This window comes from Pristiophorus japonicus, unplaced genomic scaffold (assembly GCF_044704955.1).
Source record: "Pristiophorus japonicus isolate sPriJap1 unplaced genomic scaffold, sPriJap1.hap1 HAP1_SCAFFOLD_204, whole genome shotgun sequence".
Classification (NCBI taxonomy): domain Eukaryota; kingdom Metazoa; phylum Chordata; class Chondrichthyes; family Pristiophoridae; genus Pristiophorus; species Pristiophorus japonicus.
This window is the reverse complement of record NW_027251736.1, coordinates 817,281-843,225: the sequence shown is the minus strand read 5'-3', so window position 1 is coordinate 843,225 and position 25,945 is coordinate 817,281. Positions and strand designations below refer to the sequence as shown.

Below are 25,945 nucleotides of genomic sequence, written 5' to 3'. Positions count from 1 at the left end.
AGAATCAGGGCACCAGGGGGCTTCATTTGGTTTCGAGGTTTGTTGGACTCAGTCTTGCTCTGCTCCTCCGCTCAGTTCATTTGCTGATCTTGTCTCCTGTTCTGCAGGATTTCCTGGAGAGCCATGGCATTGTTCCGTATTGTCCAGAAACGATTCCCCCAGATCCCTACACAGAAAATCGCAAACAAGCCGCTCGGGAGTACATCACCCCCTCCGACTTTGACAAGCTGAAGCAGTTCCTGACCTTTGACCGTAAGGTTAGTTTCCTGACCTTTGACCGTAAGGTTCATGACCTGACCGTTGACCTTAAGACCCCTGACCGTAAGGAGGGGGTGCGATGGAGGGGGTTCGGGGGAGGAGTGAGTGGGAGGTGGTCCGCGGGGGGGTGGGGGTGAAGGTCAGGGCGAGGGGGTCCGGAGGAGGCGGTCCGCGGGAGGGGAAAAAGGTTCAGGGGTGCAGGGAGGGGGAAGGGGTTCAGTGGGAGGGGGTCTGGGGGAGGGGTTCGGGGGTGGAGTCCGAGGAGGGGATTGGGGGTGGGGGTCTGGGGAGGGGGGTAGATGTCGATGGGAGGGGGTCCACGGGAGGTAGGATGGGGAGGGGGGAGCGGGTCCTGAGAGGGGGCATGGATTCGAGGAATGAGTCCGGGGTTGGTGAGATTTAGGGAGGGGGGAGGGGGTCCGGGGACGGGGAGGGGGTCCGGGGACGGGGAGCGGTCCGGGGACGGGGAGGGGTGTGGAGGGGGTCCGGGGATGGGGAGGGGGTCTGGGGACGGGGAGGGTTGTGGAGGGGGTCCGGGGACGGGGAGTGCGTCCGGGGACGGGGAGGGGGGAGGTGGTCCGTGGACGGGGAGGGGGGAGGGGAGAGGGGGGGAGGGGGTCCGGGGACGGGGAGGGGTCCGGGGTCGGGGAGGGGGGAGGGGGTCCGGGGACGGGGAGGGTGTCCGGGGACGGGGAGGGGGTTCGGGGATGGGGAGGGGTCCGGGGACGGGGAGGGGGTTCGGGGATGGGGAGGGGTCTGGGGACGGGGAGGGGGAGGGTGTCCGGGGACGGGTCCGGGGACGGGGAGGGGGTTCGGGGATGGGGAGGGGGTTCGGGGATGGGGAGGGGTCCGGAGACGGGGAGGGTTGTGGATGGGGTCCGGGGACGGGGAGGGGGGACGGGTCCGTGGACGGGGAGGGGGTCCGGGGACGGGGAGGGGGAGGGGGTCCGGGGAGGGGGGAGGGGGTCCGGGGACGGGGAGGGGGGAGGGGGTCCGGGGACGGGGAGGGGGAGGGGGGAGGGGGTCCGGGGAGGGGGAGGGGGTCCGGGGAGGGGGTCTGGGGACGGGGAAGGGGGAGGGGGTCCGGGGACGGGGAGGGGGGAGGGGGGAGGGGGTCCGGGGAGTGGGAGGGGGTCTGGGGACGGGGAGGGGGGAGGGGGTCCGGGGATGGGGAGGGGTCCGGGGACGGGGAGGGGGTCCGGGGATGGGGAGGGGTCCGGGGACGGGGAGGGGGGAGGGGGTCCGGGGACGGGTAGGGGGGAGAGGGTCCGGGGACGGGGGGAGAGGGTCCGGGGATGGAGAGGGGTCCGGGGACGGGGAGGGTTCCGGGGACGGGGAGGGGGGAGAGGGTCCGGGGACGGGGGGAGAGGGTCCGGGGATGGAGAGGGGTCCGGGGACGGGGAGGGGGTCCGGGGATGGGGAGGGGGGAGGGGGTCCGGGGACGGGGAGGGGGGGAGGGGTCCGGGGACGGGGAGGGGGGAGAGGGTCCGGGGACGGGGAGGGGGGAGAGGGTCCGGGGACGGGGAGAGGGGAGAGGGTCCGGGGACGGGAAGGGGGGAGAGGGTCCGGGGACGGGGAGGGGGGAGAGGGTCCGGGGACGGGGAGGAGTCCGGGGACGGGGAGGGGGTCCGGGGATGGGGAGGGGTCCGGGGACGGGGAGGGGGGAGGGGGTCCGGAGAGGGGTCCGGGGACGGGGAGGGGGGAGGGGGTCCGGGGACGGGGAGGGTCCGGGGACGGGGAGGGGGGAGAGGGTCCGGGGACGGGGAGGGGGGAGAGGGTCCGGGGATGGGGAGGGGTCCGGGGACGGGGAGGGGGTCCGGGGATGGGGAGGGGTCCGGGGACCGGTAGGGGGGAGAGGGTCCGGGGACGGGGAGGGGGTCCGGGGATGGGGAGGGGTCCGGGGACGGGGAGGGGGAGTGGTCCGGGGACGGGGACGGGGAGGGGGGAGAGGGTCCGGGGACGGAGAGGGGGTCCGGGGATGGGGAGGGGTCCGGGGACGGGGAGGGGGAGTGGTCCGGGGACGGGGACGAGGAGGGGGGAGAGGCTCCGGGGACGGGGAGGGGGGAGAGGCTCCGGGGACGGGGAGGGGGGAGAGGCTCCGGGGACGGGGAGGGGGGAGAGGCTCCGGGGACGGGGAGGGGGAGAGGCTCCGGGGACGGGGAGGGGGGAGAGGCTCCGGGGACGGGGAGGGGGGAGAGGGTCTGGGGACGGAGAGGGGGTCCGGGGATGGGGAGTGGTCCGGGGACGGGGACGGGGAGGGGGGAGAGGCTCCGGGGACGGAGAGGGGGTCCGGGGATGGGGAGGGGTCCGGGGACGGGGAGGGGAGTGGTCCGGGGACGGGGACGGGGGAGAGGGTCTGGGGACGGAGAGGGGGTCCGGGGATGGGGAGTGGTCCGGGGACGGGGACGGGGAGGGGGGAGAGGCTCCGGGGATGGGGAGTGGTCCGGGGACGGGGACGGGGAGGGGGAGAGGCTCCGGGGACGGGGAGGGGGGAGAGGCTCCGGGGACGGGGAGGGGGGAGAGGCTCCGGGGACGGGGAGGGGGGAGAGGCTCCGGGGACGGGGAGGGGGGAGAGGGTCTGGGGACGGAGAGGGGGTCCGGGGATGGGGAGTGGTCCGGGGACGGGGACGGGGAGGGGGGAGAGGCTCCGGGGACGGAGAGGGGGTCCGGGGATGGGGAGGGGTCCGGGGACGGGGAGGGGGAGTGGTCCGGGGACGGGGACGGGGGAGAGGGTCTGGGGACGGAGAGGGGGTCCGGGGATGGGGAGTGGTCCGGGGACGGGGACGGGGAGGGGGGAGAGGCTCCGGGGACGGGGAGGGGGGAGAGGCTCCGGGGACGGGGAGGGGGGAGAGGCTCCGGGGACGGGGAGGGGGGAGAGGCTCCGGGGACGGGGACGGGGAGGGGGGAGAGGCTCCGGGGACGGGGACGGGGAGGGGGGAGAGGCTCCGGGGACGGGGAGGGGGGAGGGGTCCGGAGCGTTCAGGGGCTGGGTGTGACGGGTAGCTCACTGACTCTGCTTTCCCCGGCAGGTTCTGCGGTATTACACTTACTGGAACGATACGGAGAATATGTTTGGCGAGTGCCGGCAGTTCATTATCCAATATTACCTGGCCGACGGCACGGTGGAGATCCGCGAGGTGTACGAGAAGAACAGCGGACGAGACCCATTTCCTGTTCTGGTGGGACGACAACACTTACCCAAAATACGTAAACAAACCGACGGTGAGAGTCCGACTGTCTGAGAGTAAAGCTGAAATCCTCCTCAAAACACTGACTCTCACTGGGGTACGGGTCCCACACACACTGACTCTCACTGGGGTACAGTCCCACACACACTGACTCTCACTGGGGTACAGTCCCACACACACTGACTCTCACTGGGGTACAGTCCCACACACACTGACTCTCACTGGGGTACGGGTCCCACACACACTGACTCTCACTGGGGTACGGGTCCCACACACACTGACTCTCACTGGGGTACAGTCCCACACACACTGACTCTCACTGGGGTTCGGGTCCCACACACACTGACTCTCACTGGGGTACGGGTCCCACACACACTGACTCTCACTGGGGTACGGGTCCCACACACACTGACTCTCACTGGGGTACGGGTCCCACACACACTGACTCTCACTGGGGTACGGGTCCCACACACACTGACTCTCACTGGGGTTCGGGTCCCACACACACTGACTCTCACTGGGGTACAGTCCCACACACACTGACTCTCACTGGGGTACGGGTCCCACACACACTGACTCTCACTGGGGTACGGGTCCCACACACACTGACTCTCACTGGGGTACGGGTCCCACACACACTGACTCTCACTGGGGTACGGGTCCCACACACACTGACTCTCACTGGGGTACAGTCCCACACACACTGACTGTCACTGGGGGACAGGTCCCACACACACTGACTCTCACTGGGGTACAGTCCCACACACACACACTGACTCTCACTGGGGTACGGGTTCCCCACACACTGACTCTCACTGGGGTACGGGTCCCACACACACTGACTCTCACTGGTGTACGGGTCCCCCACACACTGACTCTCACTGGGGTACGGGTCCCACACACACTGACTCTCACTGGGGTACGGGTCCCACACACACTGACTCTCACTGGGGTACGGGTCCCACACACACTGACTCTCACTGGGGTACAGTCCCACACACACTGACTTTCACTGGGGTACAGTCCCACACACACTGGCTCTCACTGGGGTACGGTCCCACACACACTGACTCTCACTGGGGTACAGTCCCACACACACTGACTCTCACTGGGGTACAGTCCCACACACACTGACTCTCACTGGGGTACAGTCTCACACACACTGACTCTCACTGGGGTACAGTCCCACACATACTGACTCTCACTGGGGTACGGGTCCCACACACACTGACTCTCACTGGGGTACAGTCCCACACACACTGGCTCTCACTGGGGTACGGGTCCCACACACACTGACTCTCACTGGGGTACGGGTCCCACACACACTGACTCTCACTGGGGTACGTGTCCCACACACACTGACCCTCACTGGGGTACAGGTCCCACACACACTGACTCTCACTGGGGTATATTCCCACACACACTGACTCTCACTGGGGTACAGGTCCCACACACGCTGACTCTCACTGGGGTATATTCCCACACACACTGACTCTCACTGGGGTATATTCCCACACACACTGACTCTCACTGGGGTATATTCCCACACACGCTGACTCTCACTGGGGTACGGGTCCCACACACACTGACTCTCACTGGGGTACGGGTCCCACACACACTGACTCTCACTGGGGTACAGTCCCACACACACTGACTCTCAGTGGGGTACAGTCCCTCACACACTGACTCTCACTGGGGTACAGGTCCCACACACACTGACTCTCACTGGGGTACGGGTCCCACACACACTGACTCTCACTGGGGTACAGTCCCACACACACTGACTCTCACTGGGGTACAGTCCCACACACACTGACTCTCACTGGGGTACAGTCCCACACACACTGACTCTCACTGGGGTACAGTCCCACACACACTGACTCTCACTGGGGTACGGGTCCCACACACACTGACTCTCACTGGGGTACGGGTCCCACACACACTGACTCTCACTGGGGTACGGGTCCCACACACACTGACTCTCACTGGGGTACAGTCCCACACACACTGACTCTCAGTGGGGTACAGTCCCACACACACTGACTCTCACTAGAGTACGGGTCCCACACACACTGACTCTCACTGGGGTACGGGTCCCACACACATTGACTCTCACTTGGGTACAGGTCCCACACACACTGACTCTCACTGGGGTACGGGTCCCACACACACTGACTTTCACTGGGGTACAGTCCCACATACACTGACTCTCACTGGGGTACGGGTCCCATACACACTGACTCTCACTGGGGTACAGGTCCCACACACACTGACTCTCACTGGGGTATATTCCCACACACACTGACTCTCACTGGGGTATATTCCCAGACACACTGACTCTCACTGGGGTACGGTCCCACACACACTGACTCTCACTGGGGTACAGTCCCACACACACTGACTCTCACTGGGGTATATTCCCACACACACTGACTCTCACTGGGGTACAGTCCCACACACACTGACTCTCACTGGGGTACAGTCCCAGACACACTGACTCTCAGTGGGGTACAGTCCCTCACACACTGACTCTCACTGGGGTACGGGTCCCACACACACTGACTCTCACTGGGGTACTGGTCCCACACACACTGACTCTCACTGGGGTACGGGTCCCACACACACTGACTCTCACTGGGGTACAGTCCCACACACACTGACTCTCAGTGGGGTACAGTCCCACACACACTGACTCTCACTAGGGTACGGGTCCCACACACACTGACTCTCACTGGGGTCCGGGTCCCACACACACTGACTCTCACTGGGGTACAGGTCCCACACACACTGACTCTCACTGGGGTACGGGTCCCACACACACTGACTTTCACTGGGGTACAGTCCCACATACACTGACTCTCACTGGGGTACGGGTCCCATACACACTGACTCTCACTGGGGTACGGGTCCCACACACACTGACTCTCACTGGGGTACAGGTCCCACACACACTGACTCTCACTGGGGTATATTCCCACACACACTATGTATGTTTTCTCTCAGACTCACTCTCACTCTGACGCTCTCTCACATTCTCTCTCTCTCTGCCACTCCCTCACACTCCCTCTCACTCTCTCTATTTATCTCTCTCTCTCTCGCTCTCTGACACTCACATTCCCTCACTCACTCTCACACACTTTCTCTCTGACACTCCCTCACATTCCCTCTCACACTCTCTCTGACACTCCCTCACATTCTCTCTCTCTCTCTCTCTCTCTCTCTGACACTCCCTCACATTCTCTCTCTCTGACACTCCCTCACATACTCTCTCTCTCTCACTCTCCCTCCCTCTCTTTGACACTCCCTCACATTCTCTCTCTCTCTTTGACACTCCCTCACACTCTCTCTCTCTCTCTCACTCTCTCTCTCTCTTTGACACTCCCTCACATTCTCTTTCTCTCTTTGACACTCCCTCACTTTCTCTCTCTCTCTCTCTCTCTCTGACACTCACTCACATTATTTCTCTCTCTCTCTCTCTGCAGCGAGTTTCCCCTCGATTTCCATGGAATTTACAGACTGGGAAGTGAAGGAATATTATGGTCCGCGAGATTTCATTGTTGGTCAGTCGGTGACTGTCCTTGGCCGCACGTTCTTCATCTATGACTGTGATGAGTTTACAAAGAACTATTATCACCAGAACCTGAGTGGGGTGGAGCTCCGGCCTGTCGATGTGATCAGGAAACCCGTAACCGCCGAGAAAAAGGTCCGTGTCAGAGTGTGTCCCTGCGTTAATGGTCAGACCCATTTTGGGGGTGCTGTTCAATGGACTGACCAATCACGGGGGTCCTGTTCAATGGACAGACCCATCCTGGGAGTCATGTGTCAATGGACCCACCCATCCCGGGGGTCCTGTGTCAATGGACTGACCCATCCCGGGGATCCTGTGTCAATGGACTGTCCCACCCCGGGGGTCATGTGTCAATAGACCAACCCATCCCGGGGGTCCTGTTCAATGGACTGACCCATCCTGAGGGTCGTGTTTCATGGACTGTCCCATCCCGGGGGGTTCCTGTGTCAATGGACTGACCCATCCTGGGGGTCGTGTGTCTATGGACTGACCCATCCCGGGGGTCGTGTGTCAATGGACTGACCCATGCCGGTGGTCGTGTGACAATGGACTGACCCATGCCGGTGGTCGTGTGTCAATGGACTGATCCATCCTGGGGGTCATGTGGCAATGGACTGACCCATCCCGGGGGTGGAAGAGAGGGTGTGAGACCTGCGAATTGTAAAACCCTGTTCTCATTGGCTGCAGTGGATCCCCCCATACAATGGGTTCGGCTCGATGGAGGACTCGCTGGAGAACTGCCTGTCACTGATCCCCAAGCCCCCAAAGAAAGATGTCCTCAAAATGCTGGAGAACGACAAGATCGTCCTGCGATACGAGGCCAGGATGGTAAGAGGAGGCCCAGGGGAGGAGACAGAGCGATGAGGAGATAAGGGGGAGAGGTAGGTGGGGGTGGAGAAGAGGTGGGGAGTGGGAGAGGAGAGGGAGAGGAGACGGGGGGAGGGGATGAAGGTGTGGGGGAGAGGAGAGGGGGAGAGGGAGAGAAGGAGGAGAAGGAGAGGGGGAGCATGGGGGTGAGGGGGAGGAAAAGGGGGGAGAGGGATAGCGGTGGAGGGAGCGGGGGAGCAGGGAAGGAGAGGGAGAGGGGGAGAGGGGGGGATGAGGGAGATGAGAAGGGAGGAGTGGTGGTGCAGAATGGGGATCGGACAGTGCGGGGGGGGGGAATGGGGAATGGGGATTGGACATTAGAACATAAGAATTAGGAACAGGAGTAGGCTATCTAGCCCCTCGAGCCTGCTCCGCCATTCAACAAGATCATGGCTGATCTGGCCGTGGACTCAGCTCCACTTACCCGCCCGCTCCCCGTAACCCTTAATTCCCTTGTTGGTTAAAAATCTATCTATCTGTGACTTGAATACATTCAATGAGCTAGCCTCAACTGCTTCCTTGGGCAGAGAATTCCACAGATTCACAACCTTCTGGGAGAAGAAATTCCTTCTCAACTTGGTTTTAAATTGGCTCCCCCGTATTTTGAGGCTGTGCCCCCTAGTTCTAGTCTCCCCGACCAGTGGAAACAACCTCTCTGCCTCTATCTTGTCTATCCCCTTCATTATTTTAAATGTTTCTGTAAGATCACCCCTCATCCTTCTGAACTCCAACGAGTAAAGACCCAGTCTACTCAATCTATCATCAAAAGGTAACTCCCCTCAATCTCTGGAATCAGCCTAGTGAATCGTCTCTGTACCCCCTCCAAAGCTAGTATATCCTTCCTTAAGTAAGGTGACCAAAACTGCACGCAGTACTCCAGGCACGGCCTCACCAATACCCTATACAGTTGCAACAGGACCTCCCTGCTTTTGTACTCCATCCCTCTCACAATGAAGGCCAACATTCCATTCACCTTCCTGATTACCTGCTGCACCTGCAAACTAACTTTTTGGGATTCATGCACAAGAACCCCCAGGTCCCTCTGCACCGCAGCATGTTGTAATTTCTCCCCATTCAAATAATATTCCCTTTTACTGTTTTTCTTTTCCAAGGTGGATGACCTCACACTTTCCGACATTGTATTCCATCTGCCAAACCTTAGACCATTCGCTTAACCTATCTAAATCTCTTTGCAGCCTCTGTGTCCTCTACACAACCCGCTTTCCCACTAATCTTTGTGTCATCTGCAAATTTTGTTACACTACACTCTGTCCCCTCTTCCAGGTCATCTATGTATATTGTAAACAGTTGTGGTCCCAGCACCGATCCCTGTGGCACACCACTAACCACTGATTTCCAACCCAAAAAGGACCCATTTATCCCGACTCTCTGCTTTCTGTTCGCCAGCCAATTCTCGATCCATGCTAATACATTTCCTCTGACTCCGCGTACCTTTATCTTCTGCAGTAACCTTTTGTGTGGCACCTTATCGAATGCCTTTTGGAAATCTAAATACACCACATCCATCGGTACACCTCTATCCACCATGCTCATTATATCCTCAAAGAATTCCAGTAAATTAGTTAAACATAATTTCCCTTCACGAATCCATGTTGCGTCTGCTTGATTGCACTATTCCTATCTAGATGTCGCGCTCTTTCTTCCTTAATGATAACTTCAAGCATTTTCCCCACTACAGATGTTAAACTAACCGGCCTATAGCTACCTGCCTTTTGTCTGTCCCCTTTTTTAAACAGAGGCGTTACATTAGCTGTTTTCCAATCCGCTGGTACCTCCCCAGAGTCCAGAGAATTTTGGTAGATTATAACGAATGCATCTGCTATAACTTCCGCCATCTCTTTTAATACCCTGGGATGCATTTCATCAGGACCAGGGGACTTGTCTACCTTGAGTCCCATTAGCCTGTCCAGCACTACCCCCCTAGTGATAGTGATTATCTCAAGGTCCTCCCTTCCCACATTCCCGTGACCCGCAATTTTTGGCATGGTTTTTGTGTCTTCCATTGTGAAGACCGAAGCAAAATAATTGTTTAAGGTCTCAGCCATTTCCACATTTCCCATTATTAAATCCCCCTTCTCATCTTCTAAGGGACCAACATTTACTTTAGTCACTCTTTTCCATTTTATATATTGGTAAAAGCTTTTACTATCTGTTTAAAATTTTCCCAATCTTCTAGTTTTCCTCTAACCTTGGCCATCTTATACGCATTGGTTTTTAATTTGATACTCTCCTTTATTTCCTCGGTTATCCACGGCTGGTTATCCCTTCTCTTACCGCCCTTCTTTTTCTCTGGAATATATTTTTGTTGAGCACTATGAAAGAGCTCCTTAAAAGTCCTCCACTGTTCCTCAATTGTGCCACCGTTTAGTCTGTGTTCCCAGTCTACTTTAGCCAACTCTGCCCTCATCCCACTGTAGTCCCCTTTGTTTAAGCACAGTACGCTCATTTCTGACACAACTTCCTCACCCTCAATCTGTATTACAAATTCAACCATACTGTGATCACTCATTCCGAGAGGATCTTTTACCAGGAGACCGTTTATTATTCCTGTCTCATTACACAAGACCAGATCTAAGATAGCTTGTTTCCTTGTAGGTTCTGTAACATACTGTTCTAAGAAACAATCCCGTATGCATTCTATGAATTCCTCCTCAAGGCTACCCCTTGCGATTTGATTTGACCAATCGATATGTAGGTTAAAATCCCCCATGATTACTGTCGTTCCTTTTTCACATGGGGAATGGGGATCGGACAAGTCGGGGGGAATGGTGATCGGACAGTGCGGGGGGGGAATGGGGAATGGGGATTGGACAGTGCGGGGGGCGAATGGGGAATGGGGATCAGACAGTGCGGGGGGAATGGGGAATGGGGATTGGACAGTGCGGGGGGGGAATGGAGAATGGAGATTGGACAGTGCGGGGGGGAATGGGGAATGGGGATTGGACAGTGCGGGGGTGGAATGGGGAATGGGGATTGGACAGAGCGGGGGTGGAATGGGGAATGGGGATTGGACAGTGCGGGGGTGGAATGGGGAATGGGGATTGGACAGTGCGGGGGTGGAATGGGGAATGGGGATCAGACAGTGCGGAGGTGGAATGGGGAATGGGGATTGGACAGTGTGGGGGGGGGAATGGGGAATGGGGATTGGACAGAGTGGGGGTGGAATGGGGAATCGGGATTGGACAGTACGGGGAGTAATGGGGAATGGGGATTGGACAGTGCGGGGATGGAATGGGGAATGGGGATTGGGCAGTGCGGGGGTGGAATGGGGAATGGGGATCAGACAGTGCGGGGGGAATGGGGAATGGGGATTGGACAGTGCGGGGGGGGAATGGAGAATGGAGATTGGACAGTGCGGGGGGGAATGGGGAATGGGGATTGGACAGTGCGGGGGTGGAATGGGGAATGGGGATTGGACAGTGCAGGGGGAATGGGGAATGGGGATTGGACAGTGCAGGGGTGGAATGGGGAATGGGGATTGGACAGTGTGGGGGGGGGGGAATGGGGAATGGGGATCAGACAGTGCGGAGGTGGAATGGGGAATGGGGATTGGACAGAGCGGGGGTGGAATGGGGAATGGGGATTGGACAGTGCGGGGGTGGAATGGGGAATGGGGATTGGACAGTGCGAGGGTGGAATGGGGAATGGGGATCAGACAGTGTGGAGGTGGAATGGGGAATGGGGATTGGACAGTGTGGGGGGGGGGAATGGGGAATGGGGATCAGACAGTGCGGAGGTGGAATGGGGAATGGGGATTGGACAGAGCGGGGGTGGAATGGGGAATGGAGATTGGACAGTGTGGGGGGGGGAATGGGGAATGGGGATCAGACAGTGTGGGGGGGGGAATGGGGAATGGGGATTGGACAGTGCGGGGGGGAATGGGGAATGGGGATTGGACAGTGTGGGGGGGTGGAATGGGGAATGGGGATTGGACAGTGCGGGGGGGAATGGGGAATGGGGATTGGACAGAGCGGGGGTGGAATGGGGAATGGGGATTGGACAGAGCGGGGGTGGAATGGGGAATCGGGATTGGACAGTACGGGGAGTAATGGGGAATGGGGATTGGACAGTGCGGGGATGGAATGGGGAATGGGGATTGGGCAGTGCGGGGGTGGAATGGGGAATGGGGATTGGACAGTGCAGGGGTGGAATGGGGAAAGGGGATTGGACAGTGCGGGGGGAATGGGGAATGGGGATCAGACAGTGTGGGGGGAATGGGGATCGGACAGTGCGGGGGGGAATTGGGATCGGACAGTGCGGGGGGAATTGGGATCGGACAGTGCGGGGGGAATGGGGAATGGGGATCAGACAGTGTGGGGGGAATGGGGATCGGACAGTGCGGGGGGGAATTGGGATCGGACAGTGCGGGGGGAATTGGGATCGGACAGTGCGGGGGGAATGGGGAATGGGGATCAGACAGTGCGTGGGGAAAGGGGATCGGACAGTGCGGGGGGAATGGGGAATGGGGATCAGACAGTGCGGGGGGAATGGGGAATTGGGATCGGACAGCGCGGGGGGAAATGGGATCGGAGAGTGCGGGGGGAATGGGGAATTGGGATTGGACAGCGCGGGGGGAAAGGGGGTGGGGAATGTGGAATGGGGGTGGGGCTGGATAAAGCCACTTCCTCGCTCTCCCCTGTAGGAGCCCAGGAACCCTGAAGATTCCAGTCGGCGGTTTATCATCAGCTTCCATGTGGCCACCGACACGATCAGCATCTTCGAACCTCCACTCCGCAACTCCGGCAGAATCGGAGGGAAAATGTTGACAAAGATAAGGATCCCCAAACCGGGAAGCGATGTGGAAAATGCGGAATACTACACAGCCAAGGACCTGACTATAGGTTCAGTGGTTGAAGGTACTGACAGGGAAAGTTATCACCAAGGGCAGCGTAGGGACCTGACCGTCTGCTCATGTCAGCTGTGGTCAGCGGGGGTCGTGAACCCTCCTGCTAACCTCACCTGGGGTCAACAGAGGGAGTAAGTCCTGGTCATGTGGCCCAGCACTGGCAGCAGGCCCTGACCTGTGCCCTGGATGGTGTATTTCTGAGCTAGGGGCTGAGTGCCCATCCAAAGATGGACTTTTTGTCATACAATGTTAGCAACACATTCTACTTATTTAGTCTCTCACAAGAACGTAAGAAATAGGAGCAGGAGTCGGCCATTTTGCCCCTCAACCTCCACTTCCCCGCCCGCTCCCCATAACCCTTTACTCCCTTATCGCTCAAAAATCTGTCTGTCTGTCTCCGCCGTAAATATATTCAATGACCCAGCCTCCTCAGCTCTCTGGGGCAGAGAATTGCACAGACTTCCACAGAGATTCTTTGTGTCCTCCTTACAATTTGCTTTCACCTATTTTTGTATCATCAGCAAATTTGGTTACATTACACTCGGTCCCTTCATCCAAATCATTAATATAGATTGTAAATAGTTGAGGTCCCAGCACCGATCCCTGCGGCACCCCACTAGTTACTGTTTGCCAACTGGAAAATTACCCATTTATCCCGACTCTCTGTTTTCTGTTAGTGAGCCAATCCTCTATCCATGCTAATATATTACCCCCAACCCCGTGAACTTTTATCTTGTGCAGTAACCTTTTATGTGGCACCTTATCAAATGCCTTCTGGAAATCCGAATACACCACATCCACTGGTTCCCCTTTATCCACCCTGTTCGTTACATCCTCAAAAAACTCCAGCAAATTTGTCAAACATGATTTCCCTTTCATAAAACCATGCTGACTCTGCTGATTGAATCATGTTTTCCAAATGTCCCACTACTGCTTCCTTAATAATGGACTCCAGCATTTTCCCAACGGCAGATGTTAGGCTAACCGGTCGAACCTGCTTTTTGTCTGCCTCCTTTTTTAAACAGGGGCGTTACATTTGCGGTTTTCCAATCCGCTGGGACCTCCCCAGAATCCAGGGAATTTTGGAAGATTACAACCAATGCATCCACTATCCCTGCAGCCACTTATTTTAAGACCCTAGGATGCAGACCATCAGGTCCAGGGGACTTGTCCACCTTTAGTCCCATTAGTTTGCCGAATACGCTTTCTCTAGTGATTGTTTTAAGTTCCTCCCTCCCTAAAGCCCCTTGATTATCCATTATTGGGATTTTTTTTAGTGTCTTCTGCCGTATATTTGTTCAATGTCTGTGCCATTTCCCTGTTTACCATCATTAATTCCCAGTCTCATCCTCTATGGGGCCAATGTTTACTTTAGCCACTCTCTTCCTTTTTATATACCGGTAAAAGCTCTTGCTGTCTGTTTTTATATTTTTTGCGAGTTTATTCTCATAAACTATCTTCTCTTATTTTTTTAGTCGTCCTTTGCTGGTTTCTAAACATTTCCTAATCCTCTGGCCTTCCACTGTTCTCTGCTTTTGTGTTTAATTTGATACCATCCTTTACTTCCTTAGTTAGCCACAGATGGTTCATCTTCTTTTAGAGTCTTTCTTTCTCACTGGAATATATCTTTGCTGAGAATTATGTGATATCTCCTTAAATGTCTGCCACTGCTTATCTACCATCTTACCCTTTAGTCTATTTTCCCAGTCCACTTTAGCCAACTTTACCTTCATACCTTTGTAATTACCTTTATTCAGGATACTAGTTTGAGAACTAACTTTCTCACCCTCAAACTGAATTTGAAATTCTACTATGCTATGATCACTCTTGCCTGGAGGATCCTGCACTACGGGATCATTAATTAATCCTGCCTCATTACACAATACCAGATCTAAAGTGGTCTGCTGCCTGATTGGTTCCACAGTGTATTGTTCTAAGAAACCATCCCGCATACACTCGATGAACTCTTCCTCAAGGCTACCTTTGCAAATTTGATTTGTCCAATCAATGTGAAGATTAAAATCACCCATTATTGCCATGCCTTTCTTACAAGCCTCCATTATTTCTTGATTTATACTCTGTCCAACAGTGTAGCTACTGTTAGGGGCATATAGACTACGCCCACCAGTGATTTCTTCCCCATATTATTCCTTATCTCCACCCAAACTGATTCTATACCTTGATCTTCTGAGCCAATATCATTTCTCATTAACGCACTGATCTCATCATTTACTAACAGATCTACCCCATCTCCTTTTCCTTTCTGTCTATCCTTCCGAATTGTCAAATACCCCTGAATATTCAGTTCCTAGCCTTGGTCACCTTGCAACCACGTCTCTGTAATGGCTATCAGATCAGACCTATGTAAACCTCACCAATATTTAAGACTTGCCACTAGGGGGCACACCTGTGGGAGACCTAAGGGTCACCTGTGTGCCCTGGGTAAGCAGGTATAAAAGGTGATTCATCATGCTGCTTCCCCAGTCAATGGTCTGAATAAAGAGACCAAGGTCATAACAGTTTGAGCTTACAATACAGTCTTGTGGAGTTATTCTGAACATAACAAGTTGGCGATGAAGATGGGATCACGAACTTTCACGTGGTAATGGCTGTCGTTGGTATTTTAGAGAGATTTGTTGAGGGTGATGATTGGGAAGCCTTCGTTGAGCGCCTCGACCAGTACTTCGTGGCCAACAAACTGGACCAGGCTGAGACTGCAGTCAAGCGCAGGGCGATTCTCCTCACCGCATGTGGGTCTACGATATATGGCCTCCTCAAAAATCTGCTGGCACCAGTCAAACCAACGGACAAGACTTACACAGAGCTGTGTACGCTGGTTAGGGAACACCTCAAGCCAAAGGAGAGCATCTTAATGGCCAGGTATTGCTTTTACACTCCCACGATTTACCACTGTGGATTGTTTCAGGTGATGGGCCAACGCTGCTTGGTAGAAGGTGGATGAGGAAGATTTGATGGAACTGGGAAGACCTCTGTGTACCTTCTCCGGCGAACGACATCTCCCTTGCTCAAAGGCTGAGCAAAGCCCTACCTTCAGCTGAACCAGGCATCGAACTGTAGATCCCCGAGGCACAAGCCGCTCATCACGACCACGAGGAGGTGAAGATCAACCGAGCAGTGGTACAGGCATGGTACCCACCACCCAAACATAGAAACATAGAAAATAGGTACAGGAGTAGGCCATTCGGCCCTTCGAGCCTGCACCACCATTCAATAAGATCATGGCTGATCATTCCCTTTCCTGCTTTCTCTCCATACTCCTTGATCCCTTTAGCCGTAAGGGCCATATCTAACTCCCTCTTGAATATATCCAATGAACTGGCATCAACAACTCTCTGCGGTAGAGAATTCCACAGGTTACCAACTCTCTGAGTGAAGAAGTTTCTCCTCATCTCAGTCCTAAATGGCTTACCCCTTATCCTTAGACTGTGACCCCTGGTTCTGGACTTCCCCAACATCGGGAACATTCTTCCTGCATCTAACCTGTCCCATCCTGTCAGAATCTTATATGTTTCTATGAGATCCCCTCTCATCCTTCTAAACTCCACTGAATAAGGAAAGGTAACTTCGATGGTATGTGACTTGAATTGGCTAGAATAGACTGGCAAGCAATACTTGAAGGGTTGACGGTGGATAGGCAATGGCAAACATTGAAAGATTACATGGATGAACTTCAACAATTGTACATCCCTGTCTGGAGTAAAAATAAAATGGGGAAGGTGGCTCAACCGTGGCTAACAAGAGAAATTAGGGATAGTGTTAAATCCAAGGAAGAGGCATATAAATTGGCCAGAAAAAACAGCAAATCTGAGGACTGGGAGAAATTTAGAATTCAGCAGAGGAGGACAAAGGGTTTAATTAAGAGGGTGAAAATAGAGTATGAGAGGAAGCTTGCTGGGAACATAAAAACTGACTGTAAAAGCTTCTATAGATATGTGAAGAGAAAACAAACGTAGGTCCCTTGCAGTCAGATTCAGGTGAATTTATAATGGGGAGCAAAGAAATGGCGGACCAGTTAAACAAATACTTTGGTTCTGTCTTCACAAAGGAAGACACAAATAACCTTCCAGAAATACTAGGGGACAGTGGGTCTAGCGAGAAGGAGGAACTGAAGGAAATCCTTATTAGTCAGGAAATTGTGTTCGGGAAATTGATGGGATTGAAGGCCGATAAATCCCCAGGGCCTGATGGTCTGCATCCCAGAGTACTTAAGGAAGTGGCCCTAGAAATAGTGGATGTATTGGTGATCATTTTCCAACAGTCTATCGACTCTGGATCAGTTCCTATGGACTGGAGGGTAGCTAATGTAACACCACTTTTTAAGAAAGGAGGGAGAGAGAAAATGGGTAATTATAGACCGGTTAGCCTGACATCAGTAGTGGAGAAAATAGAAACATAGAAACATAGAAAATAGGTGCAGGAGTAGGTCATTCAGCCCTTCTAGCCTGCACCACCATTCAATGAGTTCATGGCTGAACATTCAACTTCAGTACCCCATTCCTGCTTTCTCGCCATAACCCTTGATCCCCCTAGTAGTAAGGACCTCATCTAACTCCTTTTTGAATATATTTAGTGAATTGGCCTCAACAACTTTCTGTGGTAGAGAATTCCACAGGTTCACCACTCTCTGGGTGAAGAAGTTCCTCCGCATCTCGGTCCTAAATGGCTTACCCCTTATCCTTAGACTGTGACCTCTGGTTCTGGACTTCCCCAACATTGGGAACATTCTTCCTGCATCTAACCTGTCTAACCCCGTCAGAATTTTAAATGTTTCTATGAGGTCCCCTCTCATTCTTCTGAACTCCAGTGAATACAAGCCCAGTTGATCCAGTCTTTCTTGATAGGTCAGTCCCGCCATCCCGGGAATCAGTCTGGTGAACCTTCGCTGTACTCCCTCTATAGCAAGAATGTCCTTCCTCAGGTTAGGAGACCAAAACTGTACACAATACTCCAGGTGTGGCCTCACCAAGGCCCTGTACAACTGTAGCAACACCTCCCTGCCCCTGTACTCAAATCCCCTCGCTATGAAGGCCAACATGCCATTTGCTTTCTTAACCGCCTGCTGTACCTGCATGCCAACCTTCAATGACTGATGTACCATGACACCCAGGTCTCTTTGCACCTCCCCTTTTCCTAATCTGTCACCATTCAGATAATAGTCTGTCTCTCTGTTTTTACCACCAAAGTGGATAACCTCACATTTATCCACATTATACTTCATCTGCCATGCATTTGCCCACTCACCTAACCTATCCAAGTCGCTCTGCAGCCTCACAGCATCCTCCTCACAGCTCACACTGCCACCCAACTTAGTGTCATCCGCAAATTTGGAGATACTACATTTAATCCCCTCATCTAAATCATTAATGTACAGTGTAAACAGCTGGGGCCCCAGCACAGAATCTTGCGGTACCCCACTAGTCACTGCCTGCCATTCTGAAAAGTCCCCATTTACTCCTACTCTTTGCTTCCTGTCTGACAACCAGTTCTCAATCCATGTCAGCACACTACCCCCAATCCCATGTGCTCTAACTTTGCACATCAATCTCTTGTGTGGGACCTTGTCGAACGCCTTCTGAAAGTCCAAATATACCACATCAACTGGTTCTCCCTTGTCCACTCTACTGGAAACATCCTCAAAAAATTCCAGAAGATTTGTCAAGCATGATTTCCCTTTCACAAATCCATGCTGACTTGGACCTATCATGTCACCTCTTTCCAAATGCACTGCTATGACATCCTTAATAATTGATTCCATCATTTTACCCACTACCGATGTCAGGCTGACCGGTCTATAATTCCCTGTTTTCTCTCTCCCTCCTTTTTTAAAAAGTGGGGTTACATTGGCTACCCTCCACTCCATAGGAACTGATCCAGAGTCAATGGAATGTTGGAAAATGACTGTCAATGCATCCACTATTTCCAAGGCCACCTCCTTAAGTACTCTGGGATGCAGTCCATCAGGCCCTGGGGATTTATCGGCCTTCAATCCCATCAATTTCCCCAACACAATTTCCCGGCTAATAAGGATTTCCCTCAGTTCCTCCTCTTTACTAGACCCCCCGACCCCTTTCATAACCGGAAGGTTGTTTGTGTCCTCCTTCGTGAATACCGAACCAAAGTACTTGTTCAATTGGTCCGCCATTTCTTTGTTCCCCGTTATGACTTCCCCTGATTCTGACTGCAGGGGACCTACGTTTGTCTTTACTAACCTTTTTCTCTTTACATATCTATAGAAAGCTTTGCAATCCGTCTTAATGTTCCCTGCAAGCTTCTTCTCATACTCCATTTTCCCTGCCCTAATCAAACCCTTTGTCCTCCTCTGCTCAGTTCTAAATTTCTCCCAGTCCCCAGGTTCGCTGCTATTTCTGGCCAATTTGTATGCCACTTCCTTGGCTTTAATACTATCCCTGATTTCCCTTGATAGCCACAGTTGAGCCACCTTCCCTTTTTTATTTTTATGCCAGACAGGAATGTACAATTGTTGTAGTTCATCCATGCGGTCTCTAAATGTCTGCCATTGCCCATCCACAGTCAACCCCTTAAGTATCATTCGCCAATCCATCCCAGCCAATTCACGCCTCATACCTTCAAAGTTAGCCTTCTTTAAGTTCTGGACCATGGTCTCTGAATTAGCTGTTTCATTCTCCATCCTAATGCAGAATTCCACCATATTATGGTCACTCTTCCCCAAGGGGCCTCGCACAACGAGATTGCTAATTAATCCTCTCTCATTACATAACACCCAGTCTAAGATGGCCTCCCCCCTAGTTGGTTCCTCGACATATTGGTCTAAAAAACCATCCCTTATGCACTCCAGGAAATCCTCCTCCACCGTATTGCTTCCAGGTTGGTTAGCCCAATCTATGTGCATAATGTTGGATTCAATTATTAAAGATGAAATAGCAGCACATTTGGAAAGCAGTGACAGGATCGGACCAAGTCAGCATGGATTTATGAAAGGGAAATCATGCTTGACAAATCTTCTAGGATTTTTTGAGGATGTAACTGGTAGAGTGGACAAGGGAGAACCAGTGGATGTGGTGTATTTGGACTTTCAAAAGGCTTTTGACAAGGTCCCACACAAGAGATTGGTGTGCAAAATTAAAGCACATGGTATTGGAGGTAGTGTACTGACGTGGATAGAGAACTGGTTGGCAGACAGGAAGCAGAAAGTCGGGATAAATGGGTCCTTTTCAGAATGGCAGGCAGTGACTAGTGGAGTGCCGCAGGGCTCAGTGCTGGGACCTCAGCTATTTACAATATACATTAATGATTTGGATGAGGGAATTGAGTGTACAGGGCCTTGGTGAGGCCACACCTGGAGTATTGTGTACAGTTTTGGTCTCCTAACTTGAGGAAGGACGTTTTTGCTATTGAGGGAGTGCAGCAAAGGTTCACCAGACTGATTCCCGGGATGGCGGGACTGACATATCAAGAAAGACTGGATCAACTGGGCTTGTATTCACTGGAGTTCAGAAGAATGAGAGGGGACCTCATAGAAACGTTTAAAATTCTGACGGGGTTAGACAGGTTAGATGCAGGAAGAATGTTCCCAATGTTGGGGAAGTCCAGAACCAGGGGTCACAGTCTAAGGTTAAGGGGTAAGCCATTTAGGACCGAGATGAGGAGAAACTTCTGTAAAGTCCTTACTCTATGGCATGAAACCACACAAGGCACATTCCAGGGGCAAGGTCACTCTATGACCGTAACTCTTTATTACAGGACTACAGAAGTGATGACCCTGCGTGGGACCTCCATTTTTATACCTGTGTGATCAGGTAAGGAGTGTCTCCCACAAGTTCACCCCCTGTGGTCAAGGTGTGCATCTAGGATCTAGGTTGAGTGTATACAGTAATACAGTGGTGTTACATTGTAGTTACATACATTACATCACCTCCCCCCCCCCCCCCAAAGTCTTATTGGGATCATAGGTTTAGTCTTTCAGGTGGTCTACGCTCCCTCGTGGAGTGCCGCAGTTGGGGCTCTGGTTGTTGGACACTGACGTGAGTGTCTGTCACCTGTGGTGATTCCGGCCTGTCCGGGCTGACCGCAGGGACTGTGCATTCTTCTGATTGCTCTTGTTGCTCATTCACTGGCGGTGTGGTGAGCTCCATCTCATGGTCTTCTTCAGGTTCCTCCGTGTCGATGCTGAACCTTTTGTTTACTTGGTCCAGATGCTTACGGTATATCTGACCATTGTTGAGTTTTACCACGATGACCCTATTTCCCTCTTTGTCAATTACAGTGCCCTCAAGCCATTTGGGCCCCATGGCGTGATTGAGGAGGAATACAGGATAATTTATTTCTATACATCTCCTCCTCGCATTACGGTCATGATACTCATGTTGTGACTTGCGCTTGCCCTCAACTATGTCGGCCAGGACTGGGTGAATGAGGGACAACCGAGTTTTGAGTGTCCGTTTCATGAGTAGCTCTGCGGGCGGGACCCCCGTGAGCGAGTGCGGTCGGGATCTATAGGCCAGCAGGAGACGCGATAGGCGGCATTGTAGGGAGGGATCTTGAATCCTGAGCATATCTTGCTTAATGATTTGGACCGCACGTTCCGCCTGGCCATTGGAGGCCGGCTTGAACAGTGCAGTCTTGACATGATTAATGCCATTGCCCGACACAAACTCCCGGAATTCATAGCTCATGAAACACGGGCCATTATCACTACCCAGGATGTCCGACAAGCCATGGGTTGTGAAGATCGCACGTAGGCTTTCCACGGTGGTGGATGACGTGCATGAATTCAGGATGATACACTCGATCCATTTGGAGTACGCATCCACCACAATAAGGAACATCTTCCCCATAAACGGGCCCATGTAGTCAACATGAATGCGTGACCATGGCCTGGTGGGCCAGGGCCACGGGCTGAGTGGGGCCTCCCTGGGGGCATTACTCAGCTGGGCACAGGTCGTGCACCTGCTAACACAGTGTTCCAGGTCTGAATCAATTCCAGGCCACCAAACGTGTGACCGGGCAATGGCCTTCATCATCACAATGCCTGGGTGCTCGCTGTGGAGTTCCCTGATGAATGCCTCCCTGCCCTTCTGGGGCATAACTACCCGGCTGCCCCATAGTAGGCAGTCGGCTTGGATGGAGAGCTCATCCATCCGTCTGTGGAACGCTCTGATCTCCTCAGGGCATGCTCCGTGTGCGGGCGCCCAATCCCCAGTCAGGACACATTTCTTAATCAGGGATAGGAGGGGATCTCTGTTTGTCCAGGTTTTGATCTGGTGGGCTGTGATGGGGGAGCCTGCGCTGTCAAAGGCATCGACAGCCTTGACCATCTCAGCGCTTTGCTCCGCTGCCCCCTCAGTGGTGGCCAGTGGAAGCCTGCTGAGCGCAGTGCCAGGCCGGTGCAGGATGGAGTAGTCATAAGCAGCCAGCGTGAGAGCCCACCGTTGTATGCGAGCTGATGCGTTGGCATTGACAGCCTTGCTGTCTGATAACAGGGATGTTAATGGCTTGTGGTCCGTCTCTAATTCAAACTTCCTACCAAAGGGGTACTGATGCATTTTGTTTACACCATAGACACATGCGAGCGCTTCCTTCTCGACCATCCCATATCCCCGTTCTGCTTGAGAGAGCGACCTGGAGGCATAAGCCACAGGTTGTAGTTGACCCTCAGCATTGCCCTGCTGCAACACGCACCCAACCCCATAGGACGATGCATCACATGTCAGAACTAAATGTTTACAGGGGTCGTACAGGGTCAACAACTTGTTTGAACAAAGTAAGTTTTGCACCCGATTAAAAGCCCGTTCCTGACAGTCCCCCCAAAACCAATCGCAACCCTTACACAGGAACACGTGTAGCGGCTCCAACAATGTGCTCAAGTTCGGCAGAAAGTTCTCGAAATAGTTCAACAGTCCCAGGAATGAACGCTGCTCCGATGTGTTGCCGGGCCTGGGTGCTCGTCGAATCGCCTCTGTTTTGGATTCGGTGGGCCCAATCCAATCTGCAGCAACCCTCCTGCCCAGAAACTCAACCTCAGGAGCTAAGAACACACATTTAGACTTCTTTAGTCGCAGGCCTACCCGGTCCAGTTGGCGTAGCACCTCCTCCAGGTTGTGGAGGTGTTCCTCGGTGTCTCGACCCGTGATGAGGATGTCGTCCTGGAATACGATTGTTCCAGGAATGGATTTAAGCAGGCTTTCCATGTTACGTTGAAAAATCGGGGCCGCTGATCGAATGCCAAACGGACACCTGTTATAAATGAACAGTCCCTTGTGCGTGGTGATGGTGATCAGTAGTTTAGATTAGTCAGCCAGTTCCTGGGTCATATAGGCTGAAGTGAGGTCCAACTTGGTGAACAGCTTGCCGCCTGCCAGCGTGGTGAAGAGGTCCTCCGCTCTCGGGAGCGGGTATTGGTCTTGTAGGGACACCCGATTGATGGTGGCCTTGTAGTCGCCACAGATTCTGACAGAGCCATCCACTTTTAGGATGGGAACGATGGGGCTCGCCCAGTCGCTGAATTCAACAGGCGAGATGATGCCCTCTCTCAACAACTGGTCCAATTCGCTCTCGATCTTTTCCCGCATCACATACGGCACTGCTCTGGCTTTGTGGTGCACTGGCCTGGCGTCCGGGGTGATGTGTATCACTACTTTAGTGCCTTTGAAAGTCCCGACGCCAGGTTGGAATAGTGACTCGAATTGATGTAGGACTTGTGAGCACGAACTTCGCTCCACCGAGGACATTGCGTGAACATCCCCCCATTTTCAGTTCATCTCGGCTAACCAGCTCCTCCCCAACAGAGCGGGACCATTGCCCTGGACAATCCAGAGGGGCAGCCGGTTCACTAACCCGTTGTGTGTGACAGTCATCATTGCACTGCCTAGCACCGGAATGATTTCTTTAGTGTACGTCCGTAATTGTGTCTCAATACGTTCTAATTTGGGTCTACTGGCTTTGAGTAGCCATAGCTTCTCAAATTGCTGAACGCCCATGAGTGATTGGCTGACCCCAGTGTCCAGCTCCATGCGCACTGGGATACCGTTCAACAAAACCCTCATCATCATTGGTGGCGGTTTGGTGTATGAACTGTGAATATTCGCCACATGGACCCGCTGAACCTCGCCATCCATCGATTTGCCCCAAAAGTCATCCTGCCTCAAAGAACCCTCTTCTGGTCCATCCGCCTCATATATCAGTCTGGTTGCAGACTTCCTGCAAATTCGAGCTAAGTGGCCACTGAGATTGCAGTTTCTGCAGACAAACTGTTGGAATCTGCAAGATCTGGCTGAGTGTTTTCCCCACACCTCCAGCATGAGTTAAAGTTTCCATTGTTGGGAACAAAGGGACTATGGCCAGGCATTCCGTGCTGACTGTCCCTTTGACTGCTCTTAAGTACCCTATTAGTGGGTGTCAGTGGCCCCATCCTGGGCCGCATTGTCCACTGTGATGGGGTGAATGTCCGTTCAGCCTGCCATTGTCTCTGTTGAGGTCCTGCTCTGGGGTCTATTGCTGCCTGGGGAGTGTCGGACTGCCCCTGCCTGTGGGGCTCTGAGTCGCATTGATGATGTTGACTCCCTGATCCCTCGCCGCGTTAGAGGCAGAATTGCGCGCGTATATTATTTTCGTCTCTTCCTCCCCGGCCATTAACGTTTGAGCTAACAACGCCGCCGCTTCCAAGGTCAAATCCTTAGTCTCAATTAATTTGCGGAAAATTCCCACATGACCGATGCCCTCGATAAAGAAGTCCCTTAGCATCTCCCACCTACAGGCGTCTGTGAACTTACAGAGGCTGGCCAAACGCCGGAGGTCCGCTACGAAGTCCGGTATGCTCTGTCCTTCATGACGTCGGTGGGTATAGAATCTGTGTCGAGCCATGTGTATGCTGCTCGCCGGTTTGAGGTGCTCCCCGATCAATTTGCTAAGTTCTTCAAAGGTTTTGTCCGCCGGCTTTTCGGGTGCTAGTAAGTCCTTCATGAGCGCGTAAGTCTTTGGCCCGCAGCTGGTCAGGAGATGAGCCCTTCGCTTGTCGCCCGCTGCATCCCCCAGACATTCTTTCATAACGAAGCTTTGCTGAAGCCTCTCGACAAAATCGTCCCAGTCTTCCCCAACCCAGCACCGTTCCTCTGTGCTACCGGTGGCCATTCTCGTGGGTCGTGAATTCCCGTTTCTCGTCGCCAATGTAAAGTCCTTACTCTACAGCATGAAACCACACGAGGCACATTCCAGTGACCTTGACTCTTTATTACAGGACTCCAGAAGTGATGACCCTGCGTGGGACCTCCCTTTATATACCTGTGTGATCAGGCAACGAGTGTCTCCCACAAGTTCACCCCTAGTGGTCAAGGTGTGGATCTGAGTTGAGTGTACATAGTAATACAGTGGTGTTACATTGTAGTTACATACATGAAAATTTCTTCACCCAGAGAGTTGTTAACCTGTGGAATTCCCTACCGCAGAGAGTTGTTGATGCCAGTTCATTGGATATATTCAAGAGGGAGTTAGATATGTCCCTTACGGCTAAAGGGATCAAGGGGTATGGAGAGAAAGCAGGAAAGGGGTACTGAGGGAATGATCAGCCATGATCTTATTGAATGGTGGTGCAGGCTCGAAGGGCCGAATGGCCTACTCCTGCACCTATTTTCTATGTTTCTATGTTTCTATAAAGGCCCAGTCGATCCAGTCTTTCTTCATATGTCAGTCCAGTCATCCCGAGAATCAGTCTGGTGAACCTTCGCTGCCCTCCCTCAATAGCAAGAATGTCCTTCCTCATCCTCCCTGCAGTCCCTGCTCTTGACCACACGGGGAGCAAGAACCTCGAACCTGTTGGACAAGAGCAAGGGCTGAGGCTCCTCCATCACTACCTCCTGGGTCCCCATACCTGCCTCGCTCGTAGTCACACCCTCCTGTCCCGGACCATGTGAATGATTTAACCTGAGGGGTGTGACTGCCTCCTGGAACACAGTGTCCAGGTAACTCTCCCCCTCCCTGATGTGTCACAGTGTCAGCAGCTCGGACTCCAGCTCATCCACACGGAGCCCGGCTCCCTCGAGCTGCAGACACTTGCTGCCGATGTGGTCACTGTGGATCAGACTGGTGCCCACCAGCTCCCACATGCTGCAGCGGCAACACATCACCCGCCCTGCCCTCTATAATGTATTTAGTTCGATAATTGAAATTTCAAAACTTACGTATGGTTTTTTAATGCGTAAT

At 53.6% G+C, this 25,945-nt stretch overlaps 1 protein-coding gene across 1 annotated transcript in view; it reads left to right on the top strand.

Moving 5' to 3' along the window:
* Window positions 1-25,945, top strand: part of efhc1 (EF-hand domain (C-terminal) containing 1) — a 102,581-nt gene that overhangs the window by 39,869 nt on the left and 36,767 nt on the right. Inside the window, exons 4-8 of the mRNA XM_070870990.1 lie at window positions 108-257; window positions 3,288-3,480; window positions 6,929-7,149; window positions 7,702-7,842; window positions 12,545-12,758. Of these exons, the coding sequence (XP_070727091.1) occupies window positions 108-257; window positions 3,288-3,480; window positions 6,929-7,149; window positions 7,702-7,842; window positions 12,545-12,758 (919 nt within the window). The remainder of the gene's footprint in view (window positions 1-107; window positions 258-3,287; window positions 3,481-6,928; window positions 7,150-7,701; window positions 7,843-12,544; window positions 12,759-25,945) is intronic.